General features: G+C 40.2%; 1 protein-coding gene across 4 annotated transcripts; it reads left to right on the top strand.

Moving 5' to 3' along the window:
* Positions 1–8,999: 8,999 nt before the first annotated feature.
* LOC135552287 (CD209 antigen-like protein D) lies at positions 9,000–17,077 on the top strand. Of its 4 annotated transcripts, none has more exons than XM_064983824.1 (8): positions 9,000–9,258; positions 12,108–12,188; positions 14,336–14,458; positions 14,634–14,729; positions 14,831–14,905; positions 15,760–15,923; positions 16,038–16,165; positions 16,265–17,077. In XM_064983824.1, exons 1-8 carry the CDS (start codon positions 9,189–9,191, stop codon positions 16,431–16,433), a joined length of 906 nt encoding a protein of 301 aa, XP_064839896.1. In that variant the 5' UTR covers positions 9,000–9,188; the 3' UTR covers positions 16,434–17,077. The 4 variants fall into 4 exon arrangements, with proteins under 4 accessions (XP_064839896.1, XP_064839895.1, XP_064839897.1 ...); XM_064983823.1 differs by having other exon boundaries at positions 9,007–9,258; positions 12,102–12,188; XM_064983825.1 differs by lacking the exon at positions 12,108–12,188 and having other exon boundaries at positions 9,008–9,258.
* The last annotated feature ends 1,316 nt before the right edge of the window (positions 17,078–18,393 follow it).

Below are 18,393 nucleotides of genomic sequence, written 5' to 3'. Positions count from 1 at the left end.
ACTACTGTCCTGTATTACATGGTCTGTCAATAGTCATACTTGTCCTGAAACCTCCCCCCACATAAAGACACAGTTATCACAACTATGAGTCCAGGCCACTGTCAATAAAGAAGAAATGGTACTTTCCCAGCCAACCGCACATTTCCGATGATGTTCACTCCCTGTGTGATTGGGAAATTAAATACCCCTAAATGTTAGTTTCAGTTTCCCGAATCAATATATTGTGTAAAGGCCCATATCAAAAGGGAATATAACATGGAAATATGAAACATTTGTGCGTACTAGAATCTCACTCACCCGTGTTTGTGCAGCAAATGGGTAGAATTCTCAATTCTTCATTTGATTTCAAACGGGTGGAGAATGAAGCCATAAAGTACCTTTCCCTTTTCTCTTCTGAAGGGATCATATTTATCATTTGTACAGTGTGAAATCATCATTTCCTCAAAACACTGAAGCGGTTAAGGCCATAAAATGGTAGCACCGTTTTCTAAAACACTTTAGGGATGAAAATGCCACTGAGTTCAATTGAAATGCTCTATTGATGGAAGACAATACTATTTGTTTACCATAGCAGAGCATACTCGTATAGAACGCTGATTGCTCATCTGCTGTTAGATTTTACATTAAGTCTTTGAGATTTCTTTAAAGCTCTGTTCTCGGCTTGCATATTGATAGTTAAAGCTAATTGCAAAAATACATACAGTCCATCAGAAATATACAGGAGCTTGGCCCATTTTCTCTACATCCAGATGCATTGTCAAAAGCACTTATTTTAGGAAATAAATGACTATTTTGTCCCATGAAGCTCCTGTGATAAAGTAGTGCTCACTCGTCAATTCTCTACATCTCACTAGCCAGCTCCTCCAGAAGGGTCAACGCTCACAGACAATTCTCAGAACAATGACGGCACGCATCAGAAGAACACCGAGAGTCGCCGGAGTCCCATCCACATGCTCTGACCTTTGACCCTACTTGATGTTGGGAATCAGGGTCACCAGCTGAGGAGACAGATAATTCATATGATGAATTAGACTACCACCAACCTATAGGGGATATATTATTTGGTTCGACATACAGTGCATTCGGAAAGAATTCAGACCCCTTCCCGTTTTCCACATTTTGTTAAGTAATTGAGCTCAGGTGCATCCTGTTTCCATTGATCATTCTTGAGATGTCTCTACAACTTGATTGGAGTCCACTTGTGGTCAATTCAATTGATTGGACATGATTTTGAAAGGCGCACACCTTTCTATATAAGGTCTCTCAGTTGACAAATCATGTCAGCGCTAAAACCAAAACGGAATTGTTGGTAGAGCGCCAAGACAGGATTGTGTCGAGGCACGGATTTGGGGAAAGTTACCAAAACATGTCTGCAGCATTGAAGCTCCCCAAAAACACAATGGCCTCCATCATTCTTAAATGGAAGAAGTTTAGAACCACCAAGACTCTTTCTAGAGCTGGCCACCTGTCCAAACTGAGCAATTGGGGGAGAAGGGCCTTTGGTCGGGGAGGTGAGCAAGAACACTGATGATCACTCTGACAGACTTCCTCTGTGGAGATGGGAGAACCTTCCAGAAGCAGTGGTGTGTATTCATGGATGCCAAGAGAAGCCAGGCTTCACATAAAATAATTAATATTTTTCTCTGTTTTATCATTTTCCTTCAATTCGCAAGAGGCTGAGTGTATCTCACAGGAGAAAGCATTCGACCGTGAAACAGTGCCCCTCTGTCTCTATGTGTAGGCCATCTATCTGATGCTGTCTGGTCCAAATGAGTATGACATTGTTGAGGCTTGTATAATGCAAGGGAAGGCAGCGAGCATCTGACCTCCCTTGATTAAAATAAGTATTTTTTTTTAAATGGCCAATCAGTGTTGAGCTAAAATGAGCGCGCTCAACTGTGAATGGTCCTGGCGCACCAAAAAACATGTGTCAACAGAAGCCAGCTTGGATTTGGCTTCACTCCTATCAAATTCCATTGAGAGCAGACGTCATTGACAAAACATTGTTGCATCTGGTTTTGTTATCCTCCGGTGGCTAACTAGCTAAAATTGTCCCTTTCCTAAATAAGCCATGGATGGAGACAGGGATTTGGACTTGTGGTTTTACTTAATTCACTGTACTGGCCAATGATTATAACAGGGAATCTGATCCAACCATTAATTCATACATTGTTGTGGCCCTGGCTTTAGAGGATGGAAGTTCAATAGCTAGATGTAGAAGGTTAATGTTAACTAGCTAAGGTTGCTGATAAAATAATGTATATGTGAAAGATAATGATAAAATAATTCTGTTCTGAAACCTTAACTGTATGAAATTGATTAGAATCATAAAATTATAATCTGTAGTTTTAGTCAGAATTAGGTTAAACAATGTATAGTGGAAAAACACAATGTCTGAGCAAGGCGTAGTTTAGGATTTGAACTTGTGTGTGCCTAGTAAAATACCGAACAACTAAAACTGTGTTTGGACCGCTTGGGAGAGGACAGGGAGTACTTCTCAAGGTCTCCCTAATCTCGGGGGAATGGAACTGTCGGCTGGGTAGTGATACACAGTGGTGAGAACTCTGGAGAAGGATACAACTCACCTGCTCTTTGTGTGTATGTGTGTGCGTAGGATACCTACTCTTTGTGTGGAAGTATGTGCGCAGCTATACAATTGATGTTTTTGTATTCTTGATTTTAGAACGTTCTCTGAATAAACTGTACTAGCCTTTTGCATAAGCTGAGTCTTTGCCTTATTATTATTATTATACCCATGGTCTTACAAACCTCTGCTTAGTCAAAGCTATTGATTGTTTGTAATTATCATTGGGATTGAAAATTCTCGTGACTGTTGCCCATGAAAAGAAAGATTTGTTCCTAAGGGCCTGTGCTTAAAGTCAGCATACAGACCACTAGGGGTCAATGTTTTTGGATAGGATATCCAGTAAGACTCCCTTTGTAGTCGTAGGATCTCGATGTTACCACCTCTCCTTGGTAGAGCAACATGCTCAATGCCTGTGTATTTGAGGGAGGAAATTGGATAGTTAGCTTCAACAAAGTGAGCTGCTACTGGATTGTCAATGTTCTCAAACCTGATTGAGCTGTGGTGTTCAGCTATGAGTTTTAATCGTCTTTTCGTTTGTCGTACGTAGGCTTTTCCACATGAACAGGTGATGAGAGATTGCTCCCTTGGTCTTGCATGAGATAACCCTAACGGCGAATTTTATTTATTTTCTTCTCGACCTGTATGTGTGTGTCTGAAGATGTTTTAATTATGCTATTGCATGAGCCATATTTGTAGTTCCCATTTGGGTTAGGTGTCAAGAGTGTCTGAGTGGCCTTAGCTTGGTGAGATCTGACATGCCCCCTATCTACAATATTGTGACCATGCTGATAGTGGGGGTTCCTTGAGGTGTGCGTTTTTTAAATATATTTTTTTCTTAAATTTTTTTTGTCTGATTGCAGAATATGCCGGTGCTTTTTCAGGGTTGATTTCATTTTCTCTGAACCCTCGGTGTACTCAGTGCAAAACAACGTAACTGTCCTTTGGTTGAGTTTTAAGTCATTCCTCTCGGTTCCTCTTGGTTTTTGAGATATTTTCATTGCAGCATCAAGAGTTTTGTCCTTGTAGCCTCTCATTTTGAATGTATCTGTCATTTTTCTTTTCTGTCAAGCTGTCTGGTGGACAGATTCTTTTAACCATGCGTAACTGGCTATATGGTAGACCATTCATGAGGGGAAGGGGATGCATACTATCCGCACATAACAAGGTACTGCGATCTGTTGATTTTGTGTAATCCATCATTCTCTTTGCTGATCCATAGGTCCAGGTAGTTTATTTTTCTCATCAGTCTGCATGGTGAATTTGAGGTATTCAGAGCTCTTGTTAAGTAGTTTGGAATTCATTTAGTTCCTGCTGACTTCCTTCCCAGAGCACAAAGACATCATCTATGTACAGTATCTCATCCATATGAGTATTTTAGAAAGTAAGGGGTGTGTCTGTTTTAGAAAGGAATGCTTATTCAAATTGTCCCACATACAGGTTTGCATAGTTGGGGGGAAGCCATTGCTACACCCTGAATTTGAAGGATAAAGTCTGACTCAAAGACAAAGTAGTTATTGGATAATACCAGTTCAGTAAGTTGTAAGATGGATGGAGCAAGGGTAGTCTCTCTGCTGAAGGAAATGCTGCAGCACCTGCAAGCCTCCAGTGTGTGGGATGTTAGTGTACAAGCTCTCCACATCAAAAGTGGACAGCAGGGCGTCCTCTGGTATCCTTCCTAAGCCCTCTATCAATGCGATCATGTGACTAGTGTCTTTAACATAAAATGGGTGATTCTCAACCATCGGTTTAATGTGGTAATCCTCAAATTTAGACATGTTGGCTGTCAGTCGATTGCTGCTACTTTAATGCAGGGCCAACAGACAGGTTCCTTACTTTTTCCCCCTTTTACTTGCCTCTTCCATTTTTATTTTTGTGGTAATGCTGCAATTAGTTGGTTGTGATTTTGGATTTTCCATATGTCTGTTAGCTGCATGTGTGATACAACTCACCAGTCCTATTTGATATAATTTACAAATATTATACATTTTTTTTAAATGTTATTGAGAAATGTTTTTCTTTAATCAATTAGTATATCTGAGTTTAACCATTATGTTCTGTCTTTTCAGGTGGATGAAACTGAAAAATTAAACCAACTTTCTATGGCTTCTTTAAAAAATAACGATATATTGGAGATTATTTTGTTTTCAAACAACCATAAGTGAGCAGTTGTAATCTGAATAAAGGCAAAAGGTCATTCTTGAACATGGGGTGATACATTCCTACCAATTTACTAGAGAACCATTTCGGATTTAAGTATAACTTTTGTATGACTGATGCCTTTAGTAAGAGGTCTAATGCTTTGATATTTAAACATTTCTGCCCTCCAAATTCCTCTTCATTATATAAATAGGCCCTTTTAATTTTCTGACTTCCCATTCCAAATAAAATAGTTTTTTGTTCATATAATTGAAAAAGCAGGTCACTTGGTGTAGGCAAAGCCATAAGCAAATAGGTAAACTGTGACATGAATAAAGAGTTAATTAGGGTGAGTTTTTTTATTTATGTATTTATTTATTTTTTTATTTTATTTGAAGTGTAGGAGGCCTCCCACTTTTTTTATTTTATGGACTGGATCTTAATATATATCACTTGATGCTGTTTAGGTAATAATGAAATCAGACTGTCTTGTGGTGTGTGTGATGATAACCACTCCTAAATAAATGGTAGATTAAAACATGCTAATAATGGTTGTCTGAGTATATCAAAAAAAGTATGTTATATCTCCACTGGTATGCCATCCAACCCTGGACTTTTCCCAACCTTAAAGGTTTAATTGCATCAAGACGTTCCTCTGTAATGTGGCCTTCACATGAGTCTTTCTGTACAGATGTTAATTTTACATTATTAATAGGAAAAACATCCATACAATTAGCTTCAGTTAGTGGAGATGGAGGAGACTGGAGAAAAAAAATACAAGATATTAAAATACTTCCTCTTTCAAAATATAATTTGGTGAATCATGCATAACTTCATTTGTAACACGTTTCTATGCATTTTGTTTGGTAGCATTTCTATGTTGAAGATTGAAAAATAATTTGTTGCATTTTTCCACATTCCATCCAGTTTGCTTTATTTTTATATAATTACGCTGGATCGTTCTTGAATGAGTTCCTCCATTTCTCTTTGTTTTTCCAACTTATTCTGAGCCTCTATGGTACCGTTTTTATTGCTATCTATCTGTACTGTTAGTCCTTCAATTTCCTTTGTTAATATGGATTATTTTGAAATAAATTGCTTTTGTTTTATAGATGAATTGCATGGCTTCTAAAGGCACATTTAAAAGTGTCCCATACAATAAGGGGATCTGGTATGTTTAGTCGGAAAAGTCAGTTATACATTTTTCTGTCCTAGTTATAAACAAGTTATCGTCCAAAAGGCTTTGATTACGTTTCCAATATGCCAATTATATGATCCGACCGCATTCTGTCCCCTATCAACACTTTCAAAAACATTTGGTGCCGGATTGAATGATATAAGAAAGTAATCAAGAGGACGAGCTTGATTAAGCCTCCGCTATGTATATCTCACTAGGGCAGGGTATGTCCACTAATTCCAATATCCTTGACATTCATGATTTCCTTAATTGCATGAGGGTGATAGTTTGTAGTGTGATTTCCTTTACGGTCCATAGAGGTATTTAAAACCGTATTAAAATCCCCCTCCATAATATTAGTCTAGTGTTGCTTGTAGAGTTGATAAATTCTTATATATTTACAAAGAAGCTTGGACCATCATTATTTGGACTGTATAGGTTAATAAGCCATATCTGTTGATTGTCCAATAACATATTTATTTCTATTTACCCCCCCCCCCTGTCCTTTTTCCACAACTTCATCTAAAATTGTTGAATGAGTTTCCTGTAAACAATAGATATGATATTCCTTCTCTTTTAGCCAGGTGTCACACCCTGATCTGTTTCACCTGTCTTTGTGATTGTCTCCACCCACCTCCAGGTGTCACCGGTTTTCCCCATTAGTTCCATGTCTGTCTGTTGCCAGTTTGTCTTGTCAAGTCAAACAGTGGTTTTTTTCTGTGCGCCTGCTTTTTCTTATCTTTCATTTGCTAGTCCTCCTGGTTTTTACCCTTGCCTGCCTTGGCGCTGAACCTGCCTGCTTGACCATACTTCCTGCCCTGACCTTGAGCCTGCCTGCCACTCTGTACCTCCTGGACTCTGACCTTGTTTATTATATTTTGCCTGTCCACGACCATTCTCTTGCCTGCCCCTTGGATTATAAATATCAGAGACTCAAATCATCTGTCTCCCGTGCCTGCATCTGGGCCTCACCCTGTGCCCTTATACCAGGTAAATACTGATATTCTTTTGTCATCTGCTAAGCCATTACAATTATAACTGGCTATACTAATTACACCACTAACCATAATGTTAGACACAAGTTTCAATTCTATTTATGAAAATATGTTTGAGCGTACTGTTAAAAAGTAACATGATCGAGTGTCTACATAGCTGTACCATGATATTTGTGTTGCTACTAAGTAAACCTCTAATTGGTCCTCACTATTCCACCCGCTAAAAGCCCTCCTCATCCTGAGTTGGGTTGCCATCCCAATGCCCATGCAGCCCCCCCCACCAACCGTGAAATGCATTTCCCTCACCTTGCATTATAAGGAGCCATATCTTTTCCATAATTAACTATTAATATTTGTAGTAATGTCGTAATGTAGGCCATTTATGTAAAGTATTTTTACCTCTCACCATTACCAAAATTACATTATGACATTATGGCAAGAAATTATTATATTAGCAAACAATTATTGTGAATCATCCTAACTTTAACTCCCTCGCAACAGTTGTGGGATACTCATACACACTCAACCCCTTTACCCCAAACAACCAAAGACTCACATTCTCAACAGTTGCACCATCCCAGAGCCCAACTCAAGAAAGGTCTTGATTTACGAATGCATATACAGTTGCAGCTGTATGAGAAGGCCTGTGAAACTGTGCAAAAACTATGGGGAGATTTTATTAACCATGGTCAGATGTACCCCCTTCCCCTGAAACACCTGAAACATGGTCCCCTGTATTGACGATATTCCCAAGCATCTCTGTGCAGTCAGACATTTGCTTGTGGGCCACCATGGCCACAATAATATGCACCCTCTCCCCCCTGGGGTTACTGCAGCTTGTGTTGCCAGCACTGCCATTGCCTGGGTGGGCGCCCACACCTGCTAGGTACAAGGTCGTCAAGGTTCTCATTAGCAGCTTTGAGAATTTCCTTTTATATTATGCTCACCCTTAAGGGGGCTTTGGCTCTGCAGGACCAACACTTGCAGGCAGGCTCAGAATCTTGAGGGGGCGTTGCTGCTCTCGTTCTCTAACCGCGTTTCGCCGTGTACAGCAGGCCCATATAACAGATAGGCACTTCTTAGTATCTGGGTCGTTCAGGTGGGTGTCTAGGGTATAGGGTTGTGGACTGTTCCATCAATATAGGTTCATAAATTAGATAATTTATTTTTTAACATTTAGTTCCTCACGATAGGACAATAAATGAATTAGATGTATAATTTATTTTAAAATACTGTTCCATCATGAAATGAGTTATTTTTTAAGATACAAAAAAACAAAAAAGCTTTTCTATTACAATCCATAACCGGGCTAGAATTCTGCGTTTCCTTATTTGCCGCCTCTGAGAACGTTGTAATTTTTTAAATAGCCATGGAGTTGTCGGTCTCTGCACATCTGGTTATCAATATACAGTTTATCGACGACGAGAGCTACGCGTTTCCCTTTAAATCTATTTTCCTTAAATTGGTTACGGAACTTTACGCCGTTCTTCAATTTCCTTCAGGAGCTGGTCATTCGTGCCAGCAAGTCTTTCACCCAGGCTTTTAACCAAGATTTTATCTTTAAAGAAAGTCTGACACAACTTGCTTAGTCAGGGAAATTAAAGGAATTTCCACGCTTTAGTGCATTAACTATTTTCCTAAATGTTGACTGATCACCAGCAGACTCCGAAATAGAAATGAGAAAGTAGCTTGAGTTAGCTTTCTTCATTGAGGAAGTACATCTACAGCATTTCACAATAGGCTGAAACACTGCCAATCAGTTACGGAGTCAGTTAATCGAGCCTTGGCCCAGGCCTGATTTCTCATCATAATGAGATCTGAAAGTTCTATAGGGAACCAAGATTTGTTCTATTTTGAACTCTAAGGTGTTTTAAAGGGAGTGGGATTGTCTACCAGAGATATAACAATAGATGAGAAGTTCTAGAGCCAATTCAGTGTCCGACAAGAACGCTCTGTGTGTGTGTGTGTGTGTGTGTGTGTGTGTGTACCACCTGCTGTTATGGTAGGTTTACAACAATAACGCCTTTCAGCAGCTTGGTGAGTTCCAGTGTGGAATACAAGGTCGCTACGTGTTGGGTTAAGGTCTTTACCACTTATTAATTAGTACTTGTAGTAATAACTGATTTTAGTTGGTTAGTTAAATTAATGCCGCAAAGAGAGAAAAGAGTAGTCCTGTCATTGAGCAACTGTTTTTTTTTCTCAACACATAGTCCCTCCCTCAGTCCCCATCATATAAAATAAGTGTCTATTTGGGCTGATGTAATAAGTGTCTGGTATGAGTGTTTAGATCAGTATGTCTGAAGGAATAGTCCACGCTGATGTGAAGTTCAAAAAGCACCAAAAGACTGAAGGAAAAGATGGTGGTAAGTTCTAAACTAAAATCTATTTTTATAATCATGCTGTATGCTCAAGGTGTGCAGGATGTTCAACAAAAAGCTTCCTCTATCTGCCAATATATATATCTCTAATCTTTAAGGGGCAATCTAGGATCCGTTTTTGAAATGAATGCTATATAGCCGTTGATTGTTGAAGAATATTACTTATAAACGCCTCATCAGCTTAGTTGAACTGTATTACCCCATCAGAACAAATGTAAGCTTGTTTTACGGTGTTTGTATACAATGTAATTGTAAACAAACACGGTATGGCTTTAAATCATGGTTAAAACTATCGTTTGTATCTCATGGTCATGGCTGTTCCGTCCTCGCTCCCATAGCTCCGTCTATGAACTTGAGAATGGTTACATTCCTCCAGCCCCATCCCCCAGCAGTTTACCCAAAAAATACCCAGATGGCCCCTTTAAAATTGTATTTATACTACACTGTCTTTATTTGACACATATTGACACATATTGATACCCTATTTCAAAACATGTTCGCTAGGACAAAAATGACTTGATTTTAGAGACTACAATTCAAAGGGTTTGCAGGAAACATATTTGTTAGCTGGTTTGCATGCAATACTTCATGCACGCTTCATTGATCTGTGCTGATTATTTTACATTACAGTTTTACTTTGTCGCCTTGGTCAAATTTTCACAGGGATCTGGTGCATTTTCATAACTCTTAGTACAATACTGTCAACTGGTCACACTTGTAACTCAGCCAGTCGTTCACTCAACCTGTCATTGTGCATTCATTTGGATTGTAAACATCTCTCACCACACAACCATTGATTCAACATATGTTTATTGTGAAATGTAATGAGAACATTGGTTTTAATCACCATAACATAATATATTTTCTATTTAGTCATTTTTTTAACTACCAGTTAATCCAATAGAAAACAATGCAAGATGCACGTTTCAAATCATCCTTAAAGTGCTGAAAGTAAAATGCTACAGTACTGTAGATTACATGGTTTTCATATTAGGCAATACACTTAAATGACCCAACAAAATTGACAGAAATTCTACGGCGCGCTCATAGGGATGGCGATCGTACAGCTTCCACCTCCATGCTGAAAAAGATTCCTCTATAGGGTTGAGGAAAGAAGAGTATAGGGCCACGAATTGGGGATGGGCCCAAAACCATGCCTGAACCACCTCTGCAGGGTGGAACCTGACATTGTCACACTGAGTGACATAGGTTACCCCTTCACATTGACAGGACCGCTCAATTTAATTGAGAAACACAATGAGATGTGCAGCGTTGTAGGATCCTGCCACACCATCCTCAGAAATAGCTGCGTACATTGAGATGTTTCCCCCACATTGTCCAGGCCCTTGGACGGTTGCCCATTGGACGATGACTTTCCACCCACGGCTCTGAGTTTTGGCCAGGTTGAAGCCCACTTCATCAACAAATATATATTTGTGATGGTTCACAGCAGCATCAAGCAGCATCACCCTCTAAAATATATTTTGGTTAGTTATTTTTACAGTATAGTTACAATATGATATTGTGATGTAGCATGTGCATCAAATAGTAACAGTATATATAGTGCTGTACCTGAACATACTTGGCTTGCAGATGTTTCACCCGGTTGTTGTTTCTCAAAGGCATCAGGTAAATGTGTTTCATAGATACCTGGTGCCTCTTCAAAAGGTGGGCCATTGTTGGTAGGCTGATGGATGTCACATTGGCAAAAGGTGTCATCGTTCTCCTCAATGGCCTGCTTTATTTTGGACAGCCGTATGTCATTCCTGGCCCTCACCATTTCCACCACTGTCCACTCCTTCTGGTCAGCACACGGCCACCACCATGGGGTCTTCTGTCCATTCTGAGGGTAGAACAGAGTCTACTGTCAATAGATCATACTGTAAGACTCTTGGAGCATGTTTTGTAAATTTACATGCATTACAATACGTCATTTACTGTAGATGTAAAGCATAGTGCATATCTTCCAGACTTACCGGTTTTCTTGATGAAATTTTCTCTGGATTAAATTGACAGTTGATCTTTTCAGATTGGGGTGAACTAATCTGTCAGCCTCTGCCATGGTAAGGCCTCTGTTTATCACATGTTCAACAACGATGGCCCTGATTTCATAAGACACAACAGTTCCCTGCCTCCCTCTCTCTGATGTCCACCTCTTTGACAGGGCCCAGGCCCAACTCTTTGACCTCTTTAATGGAGCCCAGGTCCACCTCTCTTAACAGGCCCCTTGTCCACGAGCTCTTTGATTTCCACCTTTACCTTGTGGTCTTTCCTGCTCCATGTTGAAATCAATTAGCAACAACTAGTAGTCATTATGTATGTTTATCATGCATCATACATGTCATTTAGATGTTTATACTTTACAAACACACTTTATTTTTGTACTTCTCAAAATACATTATATAGTGGACAAACCAGTTTAAAATTCATAGGTTTACCAAACGGTTAAGTGGTTAATCATTAAACTCAGTTGGATTAAGTGATGGTCGAATGTATTTGAACAAATGAAGAGAATCATATGAAAAGTATTGTGAGCATTGCATTGTGAAAGGCAATGACTTTATATGGAAGGTATTTCTAGATGAAACGGTGATCAGGTTTGGTGAAAAGGTTACTGTGTGGTTTTGTGTGTTGTACATTTTTGAAACAACAGCCTTTGTCATGATCTGTTTTGAGTTTGTACAAAATGTTACCGCATTCTTGTGAAAACAGGACCAAAGCGCTAAAATCAAAACCAAATAAACTGAGTGTTAATGATGCTGGTTCAGGAACAGCCAATGTGATGAGAGGAGTTGTCTTGTGCTCACACTTTCATGGTTACATTTCAGCAACAGCATCCACAGTGAATGATGCCACGTACTCTGAAATCTCAATTCCCAAAGCCGGACGCAACCAGCCATCTACCGACACTAATGGTATGTGTGTGTGGGGGTAGGTGTGTGCGTGGGTGAATATGCGCGGGATTGTGTGGGTCAGATGAAATCAGTGCAAGCTCGGCAAAACAATGAGTAAGTTTCCTACATCTGGTTGGAAAACGGGTTTAATAGATGCGGAACAGATTCTAAATTAGCATTTTCGTCAAACCATGTTCCTTGTTCCTACGAGTCATACACTGAGTGTACAAAACATTAAGAACAACTACCTAATATTAAGCTGCACCCCCTTTTGCATTCAGAACTGCCTCAATTTGTCGGTACATGGATTCTACAAGGTGTCAAGTTGGCTGGATGTCATTTGGGTGGTGGGCCATTCTTGATACATGCAAGAAACTTGAGTTTGAGAACCCAGCAGTGTTGCAGTTCTTGACACACTCAAACCGTTGTGCCTGGCACCTACCATACCCCGTTCAAAGGCACTTAAATATTTAGTCTTGCCCATTTCACCCTCAATGGCACACATACTCAATCCATGTCACAAATGTCTCAAGGCTTAAAAATCCTTCTTTAACCTGTCTCCTCCCCTTCATCTACACTGATTGGCCGATTTAACAAGTGATATCATTAAGGGATCATAGCTTTCACCTGGTAAATCTGTCATAGAAAGAGCAGGTGAGCAATCCCAGGTACTTCTCTGCCGCTGCCACTACAACTATTTTTTGACTTTCGGTGCATTTCTGCTTGACTTTATCTGGTAACGACTCTGCATCAAAACTCAGCATGACAGATAATGTCTTCTCCGGTTTGCCCACCGTATCTACGTCTCATCAAGTGGCAGGTGTCACAGACACGGGGAATCTTCCTTTTCAACTGCTCCTCAACACTTCATGCCACTCTCGTTATCACTCCTTTCGACGGAGCCCTGCTCCAGAGAACAAAGCCCGGCGCAATTCTTGTCCCTAATATCGTAATCCGAAGCGCCCTCTCCCTCTGGGGGGAGGAAATTTAATAAATCATCACGAGTCCATTCCGAGTTACTTTCACCAACTCAACAGTCCCCAACCTCTCCTCCACCCAACCTGACACCACATGTGGATCAACCAAACAACAAGGATCCGTTTCCTTCGTGCTCCCAAGTGGCGTAGAGGTCTAAGGCACTGCATCACAGTGCTAGAGGTGTCACTACAGACCCTGGTTAAATTCTGGGCTGTATCACAACCAGCTGTGATCGGGAGTCCCATAGGGTGGCACACAATTGGCCCAGTGTCATCCTGATGAGTTTGGCCAGTGTTGGCTGTCATTTGTAAATAAGGATGAGTTCTTAACTGACTCTCCTAGTTAAATAAAATAAATCAATTCTCTCTACAAATCTCACCCCCACTGGGCCAAAATCATCCTTGTCAGCCTCGGGACGAAGCCCGAACTCAGCAATCTCCTCACACTCAACAAGTTCCATCTCTGAACTACTGGAGCACGTATCCCTGTTTTTGCACTTGACGCCCACCTTCCTCACCACTACTTCCCTCTACACTCAACATGTATGCAGCAGTCATCACTGCACCTGCCGCCACATTTAATTCATCCTCACAATCCTCCTGTCCCATTTCCTCCTCAAGCTCTTCCAAAACTTATGTGCAATCCTCCATTCCATATTCACACACACAAATCGTACATAACTCTCCTTTTTATCTTGTCCATCTTCTCCTTCACCAGATCTTTCAGAAGACCTGTGTAATCCCCCACTCCATGTTTATTCATAATATGCTGCACTTTCTTCCTTATTTCCTTTTGCACCATCTTCCCCACCGTGGCCTTCGCCCAACACCCCGACCGCCTCTCCGCCCACTAAGATTACTTGTCGACTCAGACTGATTTAGCCGGATGTTGTGGTTGAGTCATATTTCCTTGCATACTTTCTGACGCTTGAATCAAAGGATGCTTCAAAGTATGTACAAACGGAGAACGCATTTGAAGTGTCCTAAATGCTCCGTTTTGCATACTTTGATTTGGAATCATTCTCTGACCCTCCCGTGTTCCAATTTGCGTGCTCTGAGTACGGTAGTATGCATTGAGAAACATCCACAGCTGTACGATTTCTTCACGTTTGATTTCATGTCCCGCATACAATAAAATGAAGTAGCGGGTCTTATAGGTCAGTTTAATTCATTCTCTCTCTGTCTCCTCAGCTGGTGACCCTGATTCTCAGAAGGGGTCAAAGGTCAGAGCAGGTGGATGTGACCCTGTCAAAGTGGTCCTGGTGACTCTCTGTTTTCTTTTGTTGGGGATGGTCATTGGACTACGGTTTCTATGTGAGTGACCTAGACAGTGGAGGTGGCTTGTCTAAAGCAGACTGATAAAATATAAACATGTTGGTGAATAAAATGAATAGCTATTTGTAATACTTTTCACAATCAACTAAAATAACATTATTATGCAGAAGAATGTTGGTGTGATAACTACAATTTAATGTATTTTTGCAATCAGATGTCAGCAACCTGCCAACCAAAAACACCGAGCTCCAAATTCTGCACGCGGCTTACAATCGAAATCTTACAGATTTGGAAAAAGCTTTTACCTCAGGTGAGTTTAGTTCACACAAAGAAAATGTTCACATCGGTTTTATAATATAACTGTTTATATGTAGGGAACTTGAGTCAGAGTTGTTATCTTTTGGCAACTAGCTTTAATGATCAAAAACGGAGAGCTTCAAGAACTGCAAGTCAAGAACAAAGATCTTCAGGAGAAGGAATGTGCAGGTGAGTGACACAGATTTGACCCTCCAATTAAATTGGGTTGTCTGCCACTAATACAGCCTTTCCATTGAAATTTCCCTCCTTGTAGAATATTAGAAAAAATGTGCTGCTTTTGTTATTGTTGGTTAATTCCAAAAAGTATGGATTCCAATGTCACGCTGTGAAAATGATGCAGGTTGGCATTTATTGTCATGAATCTTGCCCTGGAGGCAGCTCTGCAGTGTGCTCATCAGCTGGCACAGCCACAGTCACAAAATCTGATTTTAATCCTAATCTTAACCACACTGCTGGCCCAAACCGTAAATGAAGACCAAACAGCTCATTCTTGTTTTCATAATCGTTGTGAGGCCCATCTAGCGGGAGTCGCTCATTTCTGCTTTCAGGGCAGGATTCATGGCAATAAACTTCAACCTGCGAAAAGCATAATTATCTTTATTGGCAACAGTTCGGCAACAAAATGAAGAATTGAGAAAGCAGAGGACTCCACCCTCTTGCCCTACAAACACAGTTGAGATCATACTATGAGGGAATGTGTTTAATCATAGATGTAGTAGGTTGTATTATGACCCAAGATAAAAACCGGTTTCAGATAGCAATCCTGAGTTAAAGTCAAAACTACTTCAAATCAAGTTGTCAACTTCAGGGGCAGTCTGTTTTAGTCCCTCCGTATTCATTGATGCAACAATATAGCATTCTTGAATAGTTGTGAGATCATACAGTATGCAGTCTCATATCCACATAGATTGTACACTATCAGTAACATAAAAACAAAAGGCATTTGACTATAGGTAGGCATAGAGATGAGTAGTGCACGGGGCACTGACAATGGCATTGGGTTATATCTGTTCTCTCCACAGGGAATAATGACTGTCCTAAACCTATGAACTGTGCTGAAGACTGGGAGTATTATGGGGGGAAGTGCTATTACTTCTCCCCTGATAAACTGACCTGGGCTCAGAGTCGGGATGAGTGTATCACCAGGGGGGGACACCTTGTCATCATAGGGAGCCTAGAGGAGCAGGTATGACTCTATTATTGATTCTCTCAGTTGTTTTGATGCACATTTTTCCTTTCCTCTACTAACATACAATTGACAAATCTTGACATAATTCTTCATACAATGTTTCTGGTGTAGAAATTCTTAGATCAGAAAAGTGGTACAAAAATAAGTACGGACCCTGAAGACAAGTTCTGGATTGGGCTGACGGACAGTATAAACGAGAATGAGTGGTTATGGGTGGACAATTCACCTCTAAGCACAAGGTTTGAATGCATGTTTAAATCAATATCGTAATACAATCACCCTAGATTAAAACTTATTGTGATCATACCTCTTATGTATTATCATCCTTCAATCCATAGTTTCTGGCATAGTGACCAGGAGCCGGATGACTGGAAAGGAGAAAATCCCGACGGTGAAGACTGTGCTAGAATGGGGGAACCGGGTGGTACTAATGACGGCAGGAGTTGGTTGGATGTCAACTGTAATAAGACTCAAAGAAGAATATGTGAGACAAAATCCCCCTTGTGAAACAGTATCTTTAAGAAACTCAAAAGTTCCTGAAATATGTCTCTGAACAACAAAATGTTTTTTTTTGCTGGCATTGATAAAAAGGAGAAACTGTATTGTGACTGGTTTACAGGAGATTACTGCTGATGTTCACATATCTTTCTTTTTTTGAACATACATTGTTTATGCATTTTATGCTATGGTGTCAAACAAACCAAATCCCCAACTGAGTCTAATTAAAAACATGTCAGATACATTCAGTTCACGCCTCTTCACTTCTCAGTAGGCTACAGGTGTTGGATCTTAATTTGCATAGTATTGTTGTTGCAATAAGATTTGAACTTTAGTCCTTCCATCATGTCGTATGTTGCTTGATTGGTGGTTAAGCTGTTACCTGGCCAAATTTAGGCTACATGAAAAGTGCAATATTGTTGTGTGTGTGTGTGTGTGTGTGTGAGTGGGTTTTCAATTCATTTTTGGAAATCATGAAGCATATCTGCATTTTGCGGTACATGAGAATTCTCAGTAAAGAGTGATAAAATTAAGATCCTGCACCTGTACATCATCCTCAGTGTGTTTTGTACATGTATATTTCTGCTTAACAGTGCTGTCTCTAGGCTTGTCATATTGTCTATCCAAACCATTGCATTAATAAAGTGTCAAAAGTAAAATTCGTTTTTTTCAGCAGTATATTTATTAAGAAGCCTTGTCTTACCTACAGTAGTTCAGGGGCTAGAAAAATAAGATGCTAGAATGCCTACTGTTCTTTTCTCTAGTGGTGTATCATGAATATTCAAAAGGTAGAAAATAAAGAATTGTCATTTGAGGTTTGACACAAAGCTGTAAAGTAGGTGTATTAAAGGGATTTATTAGTGTCTCCATACCCAACACATTGTAGCGGTATTTATTAGAGAGGGGTAAAGAAAGATTTTGTTCGGGCGCCAGGCAGGTATTAACCATGCCGAAAGGAAAAGAGTAGAATAGAGAGAGTACCACTACCAGACCCACACACATCAGCAGAAGAGACTGCCTAGAGTGTAGCCTGTTTACCAGATAGCCAGTGGAGAGAAAAGAGAATACACACCATATAAAACCCACATCACAGCACAGGGGTAACCCCAACAAGAATACTTCATACAATAATACTAATACTAATAATGGCAGAGCAATTCAACAGCATCTTCATACAAGAACGAACCCAGTCATCAACAGAGGATTTGCAATAATCTGTATTATTTTCTAGTGGATGAGTGCAGAGGGTATGAATGTGGGGGTGTTCATCGACACAACAAAGGTCTTAAAAATGTCCACAGTCTTCTCGGCCACATGTCATTAGTACACCTCACCTCAATACAGTTCACATAACAATACACAACTTGCAAGCAACCTCCCTTTTAACTAAAATGTCCATCAAAATACTTCTGGCAGGGCAATAATAGTCCAGCTCTAATGAACTTCAATGGGAAGTGCATTTGAAAAATAGAGAGTCTGTTGCAGGGTAAAGCACTGGAACGAGAGGGAAGAGAAAGAGAGAAAAAGAGAAATCTTAGCTGTGGTCTTCAGGCCTGCCGGTGTATGGTCTGACTGTCCGATGGTTTGTTGGTTTGTATGGTAAAGCTTCGCAACAATGTTGCTACTAATCCATGCGATCCATAACGGGCGCGGTCCCAAACAAAAACAACCACGATCTAAAGCGATCACACCGATGATTGAGTTAAATACTTCATAAACTACAAACGCTGAAAAACAAACAAAACTTCTGCAGCACAGCACACACAATCAAACTGTCGCGCCAGCCAAGAGCCCCTCAACCAAAGAGCTGAATGAGCTCTCTTTATCTCCTCCTTCCTTAGTGCTCATGCGCTCTTAAAGTGGCAGTGCACGGTGAAGGCTCCGAGCAGATTTCGCCACACTCCTCCCCCCATGAAAAAACAAAGCCTGTAGAATCAGAGAGGACGCAGGCTTTGACAGGTTCATGTTC

Source organism: Oncorhynchus masou, chromosome 13 (assembly GCF_036934945.1).
Source record: "Oncorhynchus masou masou isolate Uvic2021 chromosome 13, UVic_Omas_1.1, whole genome shotgun sequence".
Taxonomy (NCBI): Eukaryota; Metazoa; Chordata; class Actinopteri; order Salmoniformes; family Salmonidae; genus Oncorhynchus; species Oncorhynchus masou.
The sequence above is the reverse complement of the archived record's forward strand: the minus strand, read 5'-3'. Positions and strand labels throughout refer to the sequence as shown.